This window comes from Xenia sp. Carnegie-2017, unplaced genomic scaffold (genome assembly GCF_021976095.1).
Source record: "Xenia sp. Carnegie-2017 unplaced genomic scaffold, XeniaSp_v1 HiC_scaffold_6, whole genome shotgun sequence".
NCBI lineage: Eukaryota > Metazoa > Cnidaria > Anthozoa > Malacalcyonacea > Xeniidae > Xenia > Xenia sp. Carnegie-2017.
Window position 1 is genome coordinate 14,833,557 of NW_025813526.1, and position 19,714 is coordinate 14,853,270.

The window sequence follows — 19,714 nt, forward strand, 5'->3', positions numbered from 1 at the left end:
AGTTTCCGACTTCTTTGCTAACAGTTTTTTTTTGTTTAACATGACAAAGAGGTGAAATTGGATTGTTGACAAGGTATGTTCAAAGACTTATGTGCTTATTAAAGGTGAAGTTCTTTAGTTGATGAAAAATTTTACTTAAATTTCGAATGACAAACAATCAATATGCAATTTATGTTAAAATAGCGTTAACAAGAATATTGGGGTTTTTTTGTTAATTGAACTTAATATGTTGACCAAACCATAGTTCTGTTGTTGCAATTACTCACAATGAGCAACGATGTTTACTGTTATAACAGATGACAACCACATTCTGTTTTATACATGATATTTAAAATAATCTTCTCCTCAATAAACATAATCATCGCTCTAACCAGATAATTGAAAACTCTTCTTATTTTGAAAAAAAGGAATGCTGCAATCTTTACAGCTGTAGTCTCTGATATCGATAGAACAGACATTTAGGCAAACTGGTACTGTAGTGAACTCTTTTAAAACGGGTGCATTTTCATGGGTTGCAATTACTAATTGTGCTTCATTCCAGCCTTTCTTAACGTATAAAAACGTGATACGCTATAACGTAATTCCATTATTTTTTATACCGATAATTGCAAAAAAAGGCAAAAAAAGCAAAAGCAAACCGACAAAAAGGCAAATAAAAGGCATCACAATGTCAAACCGACAGTAGACTTTGACAATTTCGCTGTCTTTTGTAAATGATTTATACTAGCCATTAGAAGAAACCGAATAATTTTGGCAAGACATTGCTTTTTTTTACAAGGTTGACCAACAAATCCTTCTTAACATTCAAAAAAGGAACAAGTCTTACTGTGTAATGTGCTTGATTATTGACACGTACCATTGTTATGGCTATACGATGACCTTCGACAGTAATCCGTTTTTATATGGAAAATCTTTATACAATAATTTAACTTTAACTAGAAAGTGAAAGAAAATATATGTCCATAAAACTGACATTCTCACGTTTAAAAGAATATAGTTTTTAGCGCTGTATATAAATATAAATGTGTTGGTAAATGATGAAATCTGTATTTAATTGAAATTTAAAACGGTGTTGAATGTAAATTAATAAAAAATAGAAATAATGTTTTAAAAAACAAGCTGTTTAGTTATTTGTTTGATTTTCTGGTGTTTTCCCTCTAATTTAGAGACATAAATATCTTGCCACAATTAATATCCTCGTTCGTAAATTTTATAAACGTAAAATTAGATAAAGCCAAATGATGTTTTTCTACTTCAACTTAAAACGTAATTTAATTTTGAATTTGTTTTTTTAAAAACGCAAACGTTTGAGATTTTTTGAAATTGACAGACAAACACTTTCCTATTCATTTAACACTCCTGGGGTGGATCTGGGCTAAGTTAAATAAGTCACATGAATTACGTACAATTTGCAAAAAAGCGCAAGTTCTCAAATGAGTTTTGATAGTTCAATTAATTTTGATAGTCATCCGAAATTTGATAGTTAATGTTCTAAGAGATTGCTCCACTATAGCAGCTTTTTCTGTAAGCGTCTAAAGTTAGTTTTCTTTGATTTATGGTTGAAATTCATGTTTTGCATTAAAAAAACAAACAATAAACGAAATTTTAACATTACTGTATATATTACTAAATCTTGTGCGTTGACTAAAAAGTTGAGAAGTTGGGTAGTCTGACTTGCATAAATAAATATCATATTATTTTTATATAAACCTTGTATCATTTATTATTTCACTTATACTGAAGATGGCATCATGAGATGTCGAATCATGTCTATTTTAAAAAAACTTGTCGTGCATATTAAATGCACATTAGCAATAGTGCTTTTACGGAATACACATTTAATATACACGACAACTTTTTTGAAAATAAACATGTTTCGACATCTCATGATGCCATCTTCAGTATGAATGAAATAATAAGTGATACAGGGTTTATATAAAAGTAATATGATACATAAATTAGAACAATAAAAAGGAAATAAGATAATATAATGAGGAGCGTCCGAGCGTATTATAAACTAAATATTGTATTGAATTTAAAAACTTGAACATTGAGGTCAGGGTTAGTTTTGTTAATATGGAGTGCTTCTTTGATTTTAAGGGTGAATAAGGTGTCGGCAGTGTCGATGATTTTGAAACAAGAGGGTGAATAGTTGGTTTTGCATGAGTGTGATTTAAGAAGGTGTCGGTAGATGTGAGAGTTTTTGTCTGTTGTGGTATGTTCCCTGATTCTGGTGGATAAATGGCGCGAAGTTTCGCCAATGTATCGGGAATTACATCCCGCGCAATTGAATTCATATACCACCATAGATTTAATTGAATCAGGGATCGGGTCTTTAAATGAAAAAAGGTTTTTGATTTTGAATGATGTGAAAATCAGTCGAATGTCAATATCTGTACAGAAGCGTTTCATAATGTTTGTAAGTCTGCGTTGTGTGTGTCGTGAGTAATGTCCGATGTATGGTAGTTTGAAGTATAGAGTTGTTATTTTGGAATTTTCATTTGTGTTGGTTGTGATCGTCGTGTCAGGAGTTTTGGTGTCTAGGTTGAGGTTGTTGCTATGTTTGTTGTCGAGATATCGTTTTACGGTTCTGTTAATAAAGTGAAGTGGGAAAGAGTTTCGTAAGAGAGTGGATGTGATGTTTTTTATGTCTCGTTGAAAGCCATTGTTCGTATTGTTAAGTTTGTATGCTCTGTCGATTAGTGTGCGTATAAGTCCGGTTTTGTATGAAAGTGGTGTGAAACTAAAATAGTTCGTCAGAAGTCCTGTGTACGTTGGTTTGTGGTATGTAGATGTTGTACAGCTGTCGTGAGATTTTGTTAGTAAAATGTCAAGAAATGGCAGTTGATCTTGTTGTTCAGTTTCGAAAGAAAATCTAATGTTTGCGTGCTGTGTGTTAATGTAATTATAAAACTTCATGGCCTCAGTTTCGTTAGTAAAAACACAAAAAATATCGTCAACGTATCTGCGGTAAAATAGTGGTTTAGTGTCGTTGTAGTTGTTTAGCCAGTTTCGTTCATGTGAGCCCATGAAAATGTTAGCAAGTATGGGTGCTAAGGGAGAGCCCATCGCAACACCGTCCGTCTGGTCATAAAATTTTCCATTAAATAAAAAATGCGTCTGTGCTGTTGCTATTAAAAACAGTTGTGTGAGGTCAGTCCTGTTTATACTGAACGTGGGGTTGTGAGTGAATATTAAGTCGATTGCTAGGTTAATGGTTTCAGTAAGTGGTATGTTAGTAAATAGGCTTTCAACGTCGTAGGAGATGAAGAATTTGTGACAAGAAGTTGATGAGTTGAAAGATGAGAAGTCGTCGAGGAAAGTGAAAGAATCTTTAGTGGAGTGGTCATCTGGTATGAGTGGTGTTAGTAGAGAACTAAGATACTTAGCTAAATTATAATTGTATGCGTTGATTGATGAAACTATCGGTCGTAGTGGAGGCGATTGTTCTGGTTCTCGTTTCTTGTGAAGTTTCGGTAAGCCATAGAAGCGTGAGGGTTGAGAACCTCTGGGGAAGATATCATTACAAACTTTGTTGCTAATAGAGTCTTTCTTTAGAAGCTTCCTTAACAGTCGTTTTAGTTTGGCTTCACGTGGTAGTGTGACGTATTCTTTGAGTGGGGTAAACTTTGCTGTAGTGTTAATGATTTTAAGGCAGGAGTTACGGTACATTTGACGATCCATGATTACAACGCCGTTGCCTTTGTCCGGTTTGAGAATGATAATGTTTGGATTGTTGCGAATGTTTTTAAGAATGTGATGTTTTTTGAAGTCAGCTGGTGTCGGGTGATAAGATGAGATGTACGAGTGAGCGATGTGTGACAGCTCTGTTTTGAGATGCGTGTAGTCTTCTTGATTGCGAATGTTGTGTTTTATAGTTTGGTGGATTTTTTCGAATGTTGCCAGAATGTCGGTTGAGTTGAGTCGCAGTGGTTTAATGCTGAAGCCAAGGCCATTTTTCAGGAGTTCTAGTTCTTCGTCTTTTAATTGGTGTGATGATAAATTGGTTATCGTCTCATTGTGTGTGAATAATAGGGTTCTGTTCCTCGTGAGATTACTTAGTTTTTTCCGGTGTGTGGCAATTGCCTTTTGTAGGTATTTGGTAATATTTTTTTCTAGAGCTTTGTTTATAATATTCCAGTCGAGAGAGGATAGATTATTCTTTAATTTTTCTGATATTTTTGTTACTTCATTCGATAACTTCCTTTCTTCCTTTGTTCGCTTTTTGATTGCGCTGCGTAATAGTCGTCTGCGTATCGCAAAGCTATCTTGGTTGTTGACATTTGGTAGTGGAAAGCAGAGAAACTTTGGATAAACGCCGAGTGAAAGACAATCTTTAAGAAACTTAACATCTAATTCTGCTTTCCGTTGTTTGGTTTGAAGCTTTTCAAACTTCCGCAATTCTGATAAGGAAACCTTTCCTTCGTATTTTTGTGCTATGTCGTAAATAATGTTTCCATAATTTCGTAAAAGCACTATTGCCAATACACATTTAATATACACGACAACTTTTTTGAAAATAAACATGTTTCGACATCTCATGATGCCATCTTCATAAGTCCGGTTTTGTATGAAAGTGGTGTGAAACTATTTTAGTTTCACACCACTTTCATACAAAACCGGACTTATACGCACACTAATCGACAGAGCATACAAACTTAACAATACGAACAATGGCTTTCAACGAGACATAAAAAACATCACATCCACTCTCTTACGAAACTCTTTCCCACTTCACTTTATTAACAGAACCGTAAAACGATATCTCGACAACAAACATAGCAACAACCTCAACCTAGACACCAAAACTCCTGACGACGATCACAACCAACACAAATGAAAATTCCAAAATAACAACTCTATACTTCAAACTACCATACATCGGACATTACTCACGACACACAACGCAGACTTACAAACATTATGAAACGCTTCTGTACAGATATTGACATTCGACTGATTTTCACATCATTCAAAATCAAAACTTTTTCATTTAAAGACCCGATCCCTGATTCAATTAAATCTATGGTGGTATATGAATTCAATTGCGCGGGATGTAATTCCCGATACATTGGCGAAACTTCGCGCCATTTATCCACCAGAATCAGGGAACATACCACAACAGACAAAACTCTCACATCTACCGACACCTTCTTCACACTCATGCAAAACCAACTATTCACCCTCTTGTTTCAAAATCATCGACACTGCCGACACCTCATTCACCCTTAAAATCAAAGAAGCATTCCATATTAACAAAACTAACCCTGACCTCAATGTTCAAGTTTTTAAATTCAATACAATATTTAGTTTATAATACGCTCGGACGCTCCTCATTATATTATCTTATTTCCTTTTTATTGTTCTAATTTATGTATCATATTACTTTTATATAAACCCTGTATCACCTATTATTTCATTCATACTGAAGATGGCATCATGAGATGTCGAAACATGTTTATTTTCAAAAAAGTTGTCGTGTATATTAAATGTGTATTGGCAATAGTGCTTTTACGAAATTATGGAAACATTATTTACGACATAGCACAAAAATACGAAGGAAAGGTTTCCTTATCAGAATTGCGGAAGTTTGAAAAGCTTCAAACCAAACAACGGAAAGCAGAATTAGATGTTAAGTTTCTTAAAGATTGTCTTTCACTCGGCGTTTATCCAAAGTTTCTCTGCTTTCCACTACCAAATGTCAACAACCAAGATAGCTTTGCGATACGCAGACGACTATTACGCAGCGCAATCAAAAAGCGAACAAAGGAAGAAAGGAAGTTATCGAATGAAGTAACAAAAAATATCAGAAAAATTAAAGAATAATCTATCCTCTCTCGACTGGAATATTATAAACAAAGCTCTAGAAAAAAATATTACCAAATACCTACAAAAGGCAATTGCCACACACCGGAAAAAACTAAGTAATCTCACGAGGAACAGAACCCTATTATTCACACACAATGAGACGATAACCAATTTATCATCACACCAATTAAAAGACGAAGAACTAGAACTCCTGAAAAATGGCCTTGGCTTCAGCATTAAACCACTGCGACTCAACTCAACCGACATTCTGGCAACATTCGAAAAAATCCACCAAACTATAAAACACAACATTCGCAATCAAGAAGACTACACGCATCTCAAAACAGAGCTGGCACACATCGCTCACTCGTACATCTCATCTTATCACCCGACATCAGCTGACTTCAAAAAACATCACATTCTTAAAAACATTCGCAACAATCCAAACATTATCATTCTCAAACCGGACAAAGGCAACGGCGTTGTAATCATGGATCGTCAAATGTACCGTAACTCCTGCCTTAAAATCATTAACACTACAGCAAAGTTTACCCCACTCAAAGAAGACGTCACACTACCACGTGAAGCCAAACTACAACGACTGTTAAGGAAGCTTCTAAAGAAAGACTCTATTAGCAACAAAGTTTATAATGATATCTTCCCCAGAGGTTCTCAACCCTCACGCTTCTATGGCTTACCGAAACTTCACAAGAAACGAGAACCAGAACAATCGCCTCCACTACGACCGATAGTTTCATCAATCAACGCATACAATTATAATTTAGCTAAGTATCTTAGTTCTCTACTAACACCACTCATACCAGATGACCACTCCACTAAAGATTCTTTCACTTTCCTCGACGACTTCTCATCTTTCAACTCATCAACTTCTTGTCACGAATTCTTCATCTCCTACGACGTTGAAAGCCTATTTACTAACATACCACTTACTGAAACCATTAACCTAGCAATCGACTTAATATTCACTCACAACCCCACGTTCAGTATAAACAGGACTGACCTCACACAACTGTTTTTAATAGCAACAGCACAGACGCATTTTTTATTTAATGGAAAATTTTATGACCAGACGGACGGTGTTGCGATGGGCTCCCTTAGCACCCATACTTGCTAACATTTTCATGGGCTCACATGAACGAAACTGGCTAAACAACTACAACGACACTAAACCACTATTTTACCGCAGATACGTTGACGATATTTTTGTGTTTTACTAACGAAACTGAGGCCATGAAGTTTTATAATTACATTAACACACAGCACGCAAACATTAGATTTTCTTTCGAAACTGAACAACAAGATCAACTGCCATTTCTTGACATTTTACTAACAAAATCTCACGACAGCTGTACAACATCTACATACCACAAACCAACGTACACAGGACTTCTGACGAACTATTTTAGTTTCACACCACTTTCATACAAAACCGGACTTATACGCACACTAATCGACAGAGCATACAAACTTAACAATACGAACAATGGCTTTCAACGAGACATAAAAAACATCACATCCACTCTCTTACGAAACTCTTTCCCACTTCACTTTATTAACAGAACCGTAAAACGATATCTCGACAACAAACATAGCAACAACCTCAACCTAGACACCAAAACTCCTGACACGACGATCACAACCAACACAAATGAAAATTCCAAAATAACAACTCTATACTTCAAACTACCATACATCGGACATTACTCACGACACACACAACGCAGACTTACAAACATTATGAAACGCTTCTGTACAGATATTGACATTCGACTGATTTTCACATCATTCAAAATCAAAAACCTCTTTTTTCATTTAAAGACCCGATCCCTGATTCAATTAAATCTATGGTGGTATATGAATTCAATTGCGCGGGATGTAATTCCCGATACATTGGCGAAACTTCGCGCCATTTATCCACCAGAATCAGGGAACATACCACAACAGACAAAAACTCTCACATCTACCGACACCTTCTTAAATCACACTCATGCAAAACCAACTATTCACCCTCTTGTTTCAAAATCATCGACACTGCCGACACCTCATTCACCCTTAAAATCAAAGAAGCACTCCATATTAACAAAACTAACCCTGACCTCAATGTTCAAGTTTTTAAATTCAATACAATATTTAGTTTATAATACGCTCGGACGCTCCTCATTATATTATCTTATTTCCTTTTTATTGTTCTAATTTATGTATCATATTACTTTTATATAAACCCTGTATCACCTATTATTTCATTCATACTGAAGATGGCATCATGAGATGTCGAAACATGTTTATTTTCAAAAAAGTTGTCGTGTATATTAAATGTGTATTGGCAATAGTGCTTTTACGGAATAATAATGTTTAGTTACTCTCAAAAATTGTTATTTTAGCGTCATAAATATATGTAATCTTTCATTTTTTTACACAATGTAAGAATCTTCATTGTAAAAATCATCTAGTAATAATCTTCTCAAAGGGAATTCTAGTCGTACATTTTTACAATTACTTATGTAAACACTTTGTAATTTGATCTTTTATTGCGGCAAAGTGTAACTATACTATTAATAATGATAATGAAAATTTATTTAGTTTTTGTTTACATTATATACAATTGCAAGTCTCTCTTTTAAAGATAACGTGCATATGGCTATATGATTATATTGTAGTAATTAAAGTAAGTCTTCAGTATATACGTGTTTAATAAAAGTGTTTATTAAAATCTGATAAGATCTGCCATTGTCCATTCTTTTTTTGACAGCTAAAATGTAATACGTTTATCTTATGGGAATATTTTTCTCACACATTTACTTACATATTTTTCATGATTTTTATCAAAGCTCAAGCTATCGAGCAATTGCATAAAGTATTAAAATCCTTGTGGAAAACCCCAAATGACTGATAGAAAGGTTGACAAATATCAGTTTAAAAAAATTCTTATAACGAAGCTATTAAACATCTATGGAAATCTACAAACATGCACTCCATCATCCAATACGATCAATTTCCATTAACCAAAGAACCTACAATAATTGTGTATAGAGCTATAACATTTCTGTATAAAGCTATAATATTTGTGTATAAAACTAAATTTCTTTTTAAAATTAGTTGTAAGGCTTGTATATTTCTGGGCTTTACTGTTTATATTTTCTCTAAGGTTTGTCTCGTACCCAACATTAGTTTCGTAATATATATAAGTGATTGTCAGTGGTTAAGCCAAAGTCATCCGGACAAAAGTCTTTTCCTGAAATTAAATGAATTGGATATGATGGAAATCTCCATAAAATTTTGCACTAACTTAGAAGAAAGATTATTAACAAAAAAATTTGGTATTGAGTCATGTCTCCAGATAAATCAATCAATTAAGATATAAACTGCAGCCAGCAAATATTTGAAGTAATTATTCCGTGTGCAGACAAATCGGTCAGTCTAAGGTCGAAATCCCCCCATTTATTCATATTTTTACAGTTGAGAAAGAGTTGTTTATGTATCGTATGACAAAATTAAAATGTTTTTTGGTAGTTTAGATTGAGAAATACATCATTTTTCATTTGTTTGTGAATATTAAAACTTCGGTTTTCCGGCTTCGCGGTTTTGAAAAACTTTTATTGTTAAAATTTAAAATTTTAGAATTTCGTAGGGCTAAAACTCGCCTAAAACTTTGTGAAATTTATCTGCGACAGCTGTTGTTGCTATGTATAGTATCATAAAGATTCAGAATACGCAAAATCTTTTTTTGTGTTAATGGCACTTTAACAAGAAATACAGTGAGCTTTCATCAACAGCTGATTCCAAAAGGCTCTCGTATAATACAATTTAAAAATAGAAACATAAATCTGTTAAGTACAACGTAAGACAAAAATGTGTGTAAAGCGCGGGCCACACTACCGTCGAAATGCAACGAATTTCGTGACGAGTCGCTCGTCAACGAGCCGTCGTGACGAGTACATGTGCCACATTGTAAGGATTTTCCGTACAAGCATGGACGATTATCAGCGCAAAAAGAAACTTCTATTATTGAAGAGAAAAATTCTACTGCTTCTAATTTCTGCAAAACGACGTACATACAAAAGAAGGTACTGGGTACATCCCATAAATAAAAGGCAAGAAGAGAAGGGCTTGTATGACACGTTGTTGCAAGAGCTTCGTCAAGCTCAATTGGTCGCAACTTTCAGTTCCCGAGCAACATCCTTCCAATTATTTTTCTTTATATTGCGTGTATCTTTATAGTCAGGATAAATTTGTCCCACAAACATCGCCTCTCTCTCACTAGCTCAATTAAAATTTCTTGCCAATCCGCCATTTTGCCACAGCAAAGTGAAAGCAAACATTAGTCATGTGATTTTTTTTGTCCAATCAGAGTAGATATGCAACAATTACTCGTCACTCGTCGACGATTTCGGTGTGCATGCTCAACGGCGACGAATTCGTCCATATCGTCATATTTTCTCGTTGACGAGCGACTCGTCACGAAATTCGTTGCATTTCGACGATAGTGTGGCCCGCGCTTAAACTGTTATCATAAATTATGGATGAATTCATATCAGTCATAGCTGCAATGCAAATAGGTAAGGTAGTTCAAAATTGCTTTATTAGCTATCGTAGCTTAACTTCAATATCATGTTGCTTTTGGAATCTTTTATCTGCAATTCTTTGGACATGCGTGCTGTCACCATTACCTCAGAAAACAATTAATTGTTGTGCTGTCGCATTATCTGAGGATGAGCAAGGATGTTCTTCGTTATAACATATATAATATATAAAATTATTTTCTCCTCCATAACACCATCACTGCCAAAATCAGAATTTTAAAAATTGAGGGGTTATACGATTTTCCCGTACAACTTCATTCATATATAGTATACATTATATGTCCTACACTTTCTAATATGTAATTGGGTTGTTATTTTACAAACATGAAGAGCATCAAAAGTCCTTCTTTGACAAAGAGGATCTTTTAAAGAGCAGTCTAATCTTTTTCTACCAATAACCCTAGCACTTAGTTCTAAAGGCATATTATATGTTGTCCAAAACCTCTATGAATGAAGAACAATTTTGAGAAATTTCATATTTGATTTATGCGCTTCCTCTGATAAAAGGTGCTGGTTGAAAAAGTTTTGTGATTTAAACATACCGCTTACTCATGTTAAAAAATAAAATTGTGGGTTGTGACATTTTATGCACCTCTATATTAAATAACTGTGCAATTAGAGAGAATTTATTTGAAAAGGAAAGGATAAAATTATAGTGTTTTACTCTAAAGGTAATATATTTTTATTTTTGCAGATTTGCCTGTTTTTCTATCCCTATGTAGTTTATGAAATATTTATGTGTACATTGTAAATTAACACTAGCAACGATAAACTGACTATATGAAATCCTGGTATGAAATATAATTGATTAAACATTTAAAATGAATTTTCCTTAGTAAGTAGTTTTAACTCTTTCACGTTTTTATGTAAACAAAGTTTAGTTTGGTAAGCTCCTTGAAAAGGAAGTCATCATTTCTATTCATCAATATACTTCATTTTTTTTTGTAAGTTCTTTGAAAAGGAAGTCATCGTTTCTATTCATCAATATACTTCATTTGTTGGCCAAACCACAGTTGTGTTGTGGCATTATTTGATGATGAGCAACGCTGTTTTGCGTTATAACATTTATAATATCCAAAATTATCTTCTCCTCCTTCACCTGTACAGGAAGTTGATTTAAAATCTTTCTTATTGCAGTAATTTAAAGCTGATGAACTATCTAAATGGAGAATTTCGACATCATATTGCCAAAAAGGAACGCTACAGTCTTTGCAGTTGTAGCCTCTAATATTAATATAACTGACATTCAGGCAAACTGGTGGTGGTGTAATGAACGTTTGGAAAATTGGTGCATTTTTATGGGTTGCAATAACTAAATCTGTTTCATTCCAGCCGTTCTCACCATATGAGCACGTGACACGCCATAACGTGTTTCCGTCTTCTTTTATACTCTTCATTGCGTTGAAAGAAAGTCTGTGATCTTCCCATGTTTCATTCATTTCGTTACGAGGAAAATTTTTATAATAGGGACGATCTCTATACTGAGCACGGAACTTAAAGCTATGGGACATAACCAATGTCCAAACATTCATGGAATCAAACTGACAATAAACTTTGGCCATTTTAGTTTTATTTGTAAATATTGTATACCAGCCATCAGAAGGACCATGAAAATTTTGACAAGACATCGCTTTCTTTTCACAGCGTTTACCAACAAATCCTTCTTTACATTCACAATAGTTACATGTCTTAGGGTACGGAGCATCTGATTTTTGACACGTACCATTATTAGAGCAGTACGATGAAAACTGGAAGCTTTCTGTACAATATTTTGACTTGAACTAGCAAGAGAAACAAAAACATAAAACGACAATCTTACTTTAAAAGTAATTAATTTTTGTGTTTTGTTAAACATAAAACAAAGAAAAATCTAAAAGGGGAAATACCTGGAAAAAAGTACCTTTTTACTATAAATTTTCATGCGGCTGGTTAATTGCGATTACAAATCATGATAAAATTTTAAAAAATCTACGTTAACAACTACGTTTTTAGGTATGGTGATGTGTATTTACGTTGAAGTACATTGTCTCGGCTATATAATTGCCACAATTTATCACTAATATGTATAAATCAATTGTTTAACTTTGTTGATATTTTGAAATTTCAACGTAAATAACAAAATGCAGAATTTCAAAAAAGACTAGCATTTCTTCATAAATACAAGGTGTTAAAAACATGTTGATGAAATATGTGAATTTTGCATTAAGACGTTTGCAGCTTAGATATTTATTTGATTTTTTGGCGTCTTTCCTCTAATTCAGAAAGATAAAGGCTTTGCTACGTACAAGACAATAGCTCATCAACTTTACACTCGTCAAGGGTTGAATTTGCTTTTTCCATAATGCAAACGCACAATATTTGTTCTAACTGACTGACAAATTTTTTCCTATTCATTGTAATCGAGATATTTGTCGAACTAAGCTTACTACAGTTGGTTTTTCTACGTTAGAAAATCTTTGTTGCAGTAGACGCCACGCTTTTGCTCCGTCTCCGACACCATCTGGCGACAAGCAGTCATGTCGAATGTATAAAAGGCTGTTGTTGTCAAGAGCTAATGCAATATGACACCACACCGTGTTGTTCCTTTCTTTGATTTCGTCAATTTGTTGATTTCTCAATCGTACTTTCGTCTCCCATTCGGCCCTTTGCTCACTTGTAGCGTCGACTGTTAACGGTGTAACTTCTTGAGGTAAGATTTCTCTCCCAATGAGAGCTTTGTACAAACCTTTCGTTTGCATGTATGCAGTAAATCTTGTGCTCCATGCCGGGTAGTTCTCGGCTGTTCCATCGAACACAAGCCACCTAATTGTTTGACTATCCATAAATACGGTCTTGTACTATTTCTGTACTATTTCGGAGCTTTTTCTGGGCTATTCCTTTGCTATCTGGGCTACTTCTGAGCTTCCTGGGCCCATAACCTGTTAGATTATGAACTTTATTCAAAAAGAGGAGTCGTATTGATTTTACAACAACAATATATATATGTACATGTGTAGGAAGTATGTAAGATCGTACGATTGTCACGTGTCCACTGGTCTGTATCTAATGAACTGAATTGACATTAACTTTAACAAATGAAATACTTTATGTTATATTGTATCATGTTAACACCCCCACTCAGACTCAGCTTGCTCATGATGAGTCTGCTATGTGGTTAACTAAATTCCTAAAAGTGTTGCTCGATGTTTTTCTACTTTGACTCGAGATAATGACTTTGTAAGAATGTCTGCTGTCATTTCTTCGGTTGGAACGTAACTGATCTTTATTTCCTTGCTTTGTACTCTTTCTCGAATGAAATGTAGTTTCGTATCGATGTGCTTTGATCGTTTATGCATTACGGGATTGTGACACATCTTTATACAAGATTGGTTATCTTCTCCAATGTTGGTTGGTTTCTTCATTGGGTAACCTAAATCTTTCATTAGTGCTCGTAGATATATTGCTTCTTGTACAGCTGCCGCCATAGCTTGATATTCGGCTTCTGTTGACGAAAGTGCTACAGTTGCCTGTTTCTTCACTTCCCAGCTGATTGCACCTCCGTTCCCTTCAAATTTGAAGTAATATCCTGTAGTTGATTTTCGATCATTGAGATCACCACTCCAATCTGCGTCTGAATCACCAACGATATCGAGATTGGAATTCTTCAAGAATGTTAATTGTAAATCGATAGTTCCTTTAAGATATCTTAATACGTGCTTTGCTGCTTTCCAATGTGAAATATCTGGTTTATCTAGGAATCTCGATAGCTGATTAACAATGTGAAGGATATCTGGACGGGTTTGTTTACCAATAAATAGTAATGATCCAACTAAACTTCTGTATAACTTCGCATCGACTAACTTCTGATCGTCGTTGCTTTTGATTAGCTTCAGATTTACTTCTCCAGGCGTTGCTGCTGCTTTACAATCACTCATATTGAATTGTTGAAGAACAGATTCGATGTATTTCTTTTGGTCAACGGTAATCTTGTCGTGAGATCGTAGAATTCGCATTCCTAAGAACCAGTGCAGTTTGCCACGGTCGTCCATCTTGAAATTTTTGCTTAACATTGCTTTGATGTGATTAACTGCTTTTTCACTCGTACCAGCCACTATAATATCGTCTACCCAAACTAATACGTATGAGTATGTTCCATCTTCTTCTTTTCTCACAAATAAACAATAATCGTTGCAGCTACGTTTGAATTTTTCTTTAATAAGTAGACTAGCCAGTGCTTCATACCAATTCTTTGCCGCTTGTTTCAATCCATAGATTGATTTGTTTAGCTTGCAAACTTGCTTTCGTCCTGATTTTGCTTTCTTGGTAAAACCTTCTGGTTGTTCTAGATAAATTTCTTCTTCTATGTTGGAGTGAAGGTATGCTGATTTAACATCCATCTGGCCAATATGTAGACCTTTTTGTGCTGTCATTGCGAGCAGTATTCGAAAAGTTTCGGGTTTACATGTTGGAGCGTAAGTATCGAAAAAGTCTAAGCCTTCGACTTGAGCATAACCCTTGGCTACATATCTTGCTTTGTATTTGTCGATTTGACCATCTGCTCCATACTTTACTTTATATACCCATTTTCCTGGTAAGACTTGTACATTCTCTGGTTCGTTGACTATTGTCCATGTGTTATTGTCCATTAGTGAATCATATTCTGCTTTCATCGCTTTTCTCCAGTTTTCAGCATGCGGTGTATTAATTGCTTCATGATAAGGCTTGGGTTCTTGTACACTTTCTTCATTAGTTGTGTTGAACGTATAGTATAATCCATACCTTTCTGGTGGTCGCCGATTTCTGCTTTCTCTAGGAAGCCAAATTTCTTCCTCTGGATTTTCTTCATCTTCTTGCTGATGTTGAACAGCAGGTATCGGTGCATTATTTTCCCCCACTTCATCTTGAATCGGTTCCTTCGTTTTCTCATCTTTCGAACGATCATCGTCGAAATCCATGTTGGGGCTCATAAGATTTGGTTGTTCTGGATTTATCGTATCTTTTGCTGAAAAAGGTTGAATTTCACTTTCTTTGAAGACAACATTGCGTGCTTTGATGACTTTCATCGATTCGAATTCTTGCAGGATGTAAGCTGTGCTTTTGTCATCGTAACCAATAAATTTTGCTTTCACAGATCTTGAATCCAATTTCTTTAGGTTGATCTTCCGTTTCATGACGTATGCTGTGCAGCCAAAAGTGCGTAGATGATTTAATCTTGGCGTTTTTTCTGTGAATAGCTCGAAAGGACTTTTACCTTGTTCACTGTTGGCAGTAACGGTGAGATTTCTGATATGAGATGCTGTGGATAAGGCTCTTACCCAATAACGTTTTGGTAACTGTGCTTGGATTAATAGACATCGTCCCATTTCAACTAGAGTTCGATTATAGCGTTCGGCAACTCCATTTTGTTGCGGGGTTTCGGGTACTGTAAATTCCTGCTTTATTTTTGATTCTATGCAGTAAGCTTTGAATTGCTTCGATGTATACTCTGCTCCATTATCGCTTCTCAATTTTCGAGGTAATCCTGATTCTGCTACGTACTCTTTAAATTTTTCGAATGCTTGTGCTTTCTTGCTCATGAATTTAACGATTGCATACTTTGAGTATTCGTCTACAAAGGTAATTGCATATCTGCATCCACTGAGGCTAGGCACTTCAAATGGACCAAGAATATCTGTGTATACCAATTCCCGTGGTTTCTGGGACTTATTGTGGGCTTCTTTAGGTACAGGTTTGCATGATTGCTTTCCAAGTGCGCATGTTTCACACATTTTCTTTAATTTGTCTTCGCAGTTAACTGTGCGTTTGACATCATCTTTGTTCAAATGTCCGAGGCGTTGATGCCACAGTTGAAAATCTCCTTTCATTTCTCTTTTATTCTGGTTGCTTGTAATGGAATTACAGGAACTGGATCTTTGGAATACGATCTCTAGATAAAATAAACCTGCATTTTTGGTTAGGGCAATTTCTGGACCATGATTTAACATCAACTTTGCTTCACACTCTTTGAATACGAACTTATGTCCAAATTTGACAGCTCGGTTGACAGAGTAGGTTGACTTCATAATTTGGCACATAAAGGACGTTTCGCAGTACCATCTCTACTTCTTCTCCATCGTTCAATAAAGCTTTACTGGTACGTCACCAATACCTTCGATAGGTGTTAATTTTTCCTTTGGATCCTTAACATTTTAGTATTGCATGGTTTTAAGTTGTCGAATAGTTCCTTTTTTGTAATGATGTGATCTGTGCAACCGGTATCAATGATGATATAATTCAATCTTCTACTGTCACTATTTATTTCAGTGCCACTGTTCATGCATTGAGAGTATGATGAGAATGAATTTGGTCCTCTTGTTGGAGGTTCTTCGGTTTTATTCTGACTCCTACATGCTCTTGGTAGATGTCCCTTTTTCTTGCACTTTGAACAGAAAGCTGAACTTCTTTTACTACATTGCTTGGCAAAATGACCAGGAGTCCACAAACATAACAAGTTCCTTTTGCTTGATTGGGGCTTTGTTTTGCCTGATGCATTTCCAGAATGCATTGCTATTGCGCTATCTTCTCCTTGGTTTCTTTGGATCCGACTATCCTCGTAATTCTGTAGTCGAGTTCTCAGTTCTGAGAAGTTAGCTGCTGGGTTGAAACTTTCTTGAACCACGAAGTGTTCAAATTTTCTGGAAGTCCATTAATGACTAGAGCATTAAATAATGTTTCTGATATATTTTCTCCGGCTTCAGTGAGTCGAGACATTAATTCTTGTGATCGTATGAAATATTCGGATAACTTTTCACTTTCACCTAATTGTAATCGAGATATTTGTCGAACTAAGCTTACTACAGTTGGTTTTTCTACGTTAGAAAATCTTTGTTGCAGTAGACGCCACGCTTTTGCTCCGTCTCCGACACCATCTGGCGACAAGCAGTCATGTCGAATGTATAAAAGGCTGTTGTTGTCAAGAGCTAATGCAATATGACACCACACCGTGTTGTTCCTTTCTTTGATTTCGTCAATTCAGTTCATTAGATACAGACCAGTGGACACGTGACAATCGTACGATCTTACATACTTCCTACACATGTACATATATATATTGTTGTTGTAAAATCAATACGACTCCTCTTTTTGAATAAAGTTCATAATCTAACACATTCAACACTCAACCTCAATGCAATAGAAGTTAGTTGTAGTACTTTGCATAAATAAAGTCTGGAATATCATCAGCCCTATAAGAATGTTGAGGGAAACAGTGTAAAATTTAAGTACATGTCTACTGCTATAGCTATTAGCACTTGTGAAATTTTTCACATGTAAAGTGTATACATATGGGAATGTGTTTATACAAAAATTATGTTCATATGTGAAATATATTTGTTAGTAAAACAAGTTATATATGAACTCATTTCACGTAGAACGTGTTTCAATTTCATATATGAACTTGTTTCACGTGTGAACTTTTCTCTTGAGACATTAAATATTACGAAGTTGAACAGAATTCATTACGAAATTTAAATATACGTAAATGTAAATAAGTATGCCCATTATTTAAGGAGTCTTTGCATTAAGCCCCAGCAGTGTTGTGTAAAACCTCCTTAGGTTAGTATATAGAAGAGATAATAAATATTTAATAAAACTTTTACAACAGAAGTAAAAGTAAAAGTTTAAAGATATTTTCTTAAGAAAGCAACAAACGCACAAAACAGTATTTTACGTCAACGTTCGTTTATCCTAGTATCAATATTTTGTTAAGCAATATATTTGTTCACAAGATTTATATACATATCAGTGCCATGGCTAGATCACTAATCGGGGAGGTGTTTCTTCATATGTTTAATAATGCCTCTTGTTTTTTAGAAAGCCTAGTGGATTGCAAATGAAATCAATCCTTGCATTTCCTAAAATAATATACATACCCTAAAACCCAATCAACGTTCTACCGACGGTCCTATTAATATGACAAAAAAATCTAAAAAATAGCAACGCGAAATTCCTAAATTAAGGCTTGCAATGTTTGTAAGGACTTGTGGAACAAAAGTTGGGAATATTTTTTTCTAAAGAGTATATTTTTGTTTCCGAATGAACATTTTAAATTAATTCATGCATGCACATAAACAACATTACTAACAAGAAATTTTAACAAATAAAGCTAAAAAAATGAAAAATTTTGTTCAACTTAACAAAATTTTGGGATATTTGGCAGAGTAAGATACGCAAGTTTAAGCATCCAATATCATTGCAATTGCCTTTGAAAGTTTGAAAAGAAAAATTTTTCATTATCAGTCCCTTAATTAGATAGAAATATGAAGACGAATACTTAGAGTGATTTGATTTTCTACCATAATGGAAATATTATTAGAGAAATTGCTGAGTAACGTCGATTTTTTATTTTCAAAATGCCAGACGTAATAATATTTTTACCTCAAAAACTCACCTCGATACTAGACATGTTCATGGTAAAATGAATACATTGATCATCTTCTTCTAAAGATCTTTCATTTGTGTTAGTGGAAAGAAGTTGACAGGCTGTACCACAAATTTGAAAAGATAAACAGGAACTTTCTTCGAAACAGTTGTGCAGACACTGATGAATGCTGGAAGTACTGATATTTCTTAAAATGAAGTGAGATGACAGCCTTCCTAGGCGATTTTTTATATCCACTAGGTAGTTAGTAGAAATAAAGGGAAGAACGCAAAATAGTTGGAGTACAGCAATCCAATGATGCATTGTTACATAAATTTCAACCTAGAAATAAAAAGTTTATAAATGCTCAGTTATTATGAAATGAAAGACTGATTCCGATTTTTGACGTGTCATCAACGATTTTCATTTATATACTTTAAATGTTTTAAAAATGTGAACGGAATTTTTTTAATGAAATATTCATTAGCTACTTATGTTATACTTGCTTGTAGATTTATTAACCCAAAACAAATATTGATCATTTTTTTCAAGTTCATACTCTTTAACAGCATATAGATTTACTGTCACAGCAAAAATTTGCAAATAAACAATGTTTTATATTTCTGCAAAGACTTACAAACAATGTTCATGGTATTATGATTAACGTTTTCGGATTAAAAACTTAAATGAAACAAAATTTCAATTCTGATTGGTTAAGAGCAATGCACTTTCGTTAAATACTAGTGCTAAGATATGAAAACACCGGTGAAAAAACGAATGCAAATTATATATTAAAAAAATGCGCTCAACTGTTTTTCAAACAACCAATGATCTAAGAGCCCATCAAAATAAAACATTTGAAATGCGGGAGCGTTACTTCATTGTAAACAAAGCAATTTTAATGGCTTTAAGTATATTTTCTTTTTAC

General features: G+C 34.5%; 1 protein-coding gene and 1 long non-coding RNA gene across 2 annotated transcripts; one reads left to right on the top strand and one right to left on the bottom strand.

Moving 5' to 3' along the window:
* The first annotated feature begins 2,460 nt into the window (after positions 1-2,460).
* Positions 2,461-16,232, top strand: LOC124457855. Its single transcript, XR_006952839.1, has 3 exons — positions 2,461-2,579; positions 3,826-3,829; positions 16,220-16,232. It is a non-coding gene; the product is annotated as an uncharacterized LOC124457855 (long non-coding RNA).
* On the bottom strand, positions 11,020-19,110 carry LOC124457854. Its single transcript, XM_047008028.1, has 2 exons — positions 18,817-19,110; positions 11,020-12,190 (listed from the first exon to the last, which is right to left on the bottom strand). Exons 1-2 carry the CDS (start codon positions 19,108-19,110, stop codon positions 11,384-11,386), a joined length of 1,101 nt encoding a protein of 366 aa, XP_046863984.1. The 3' UTR covers positions 11,020-11,383.
* Between the last annotated feature and the right edge of the window lie 604 nt (positions 19,111-19,714).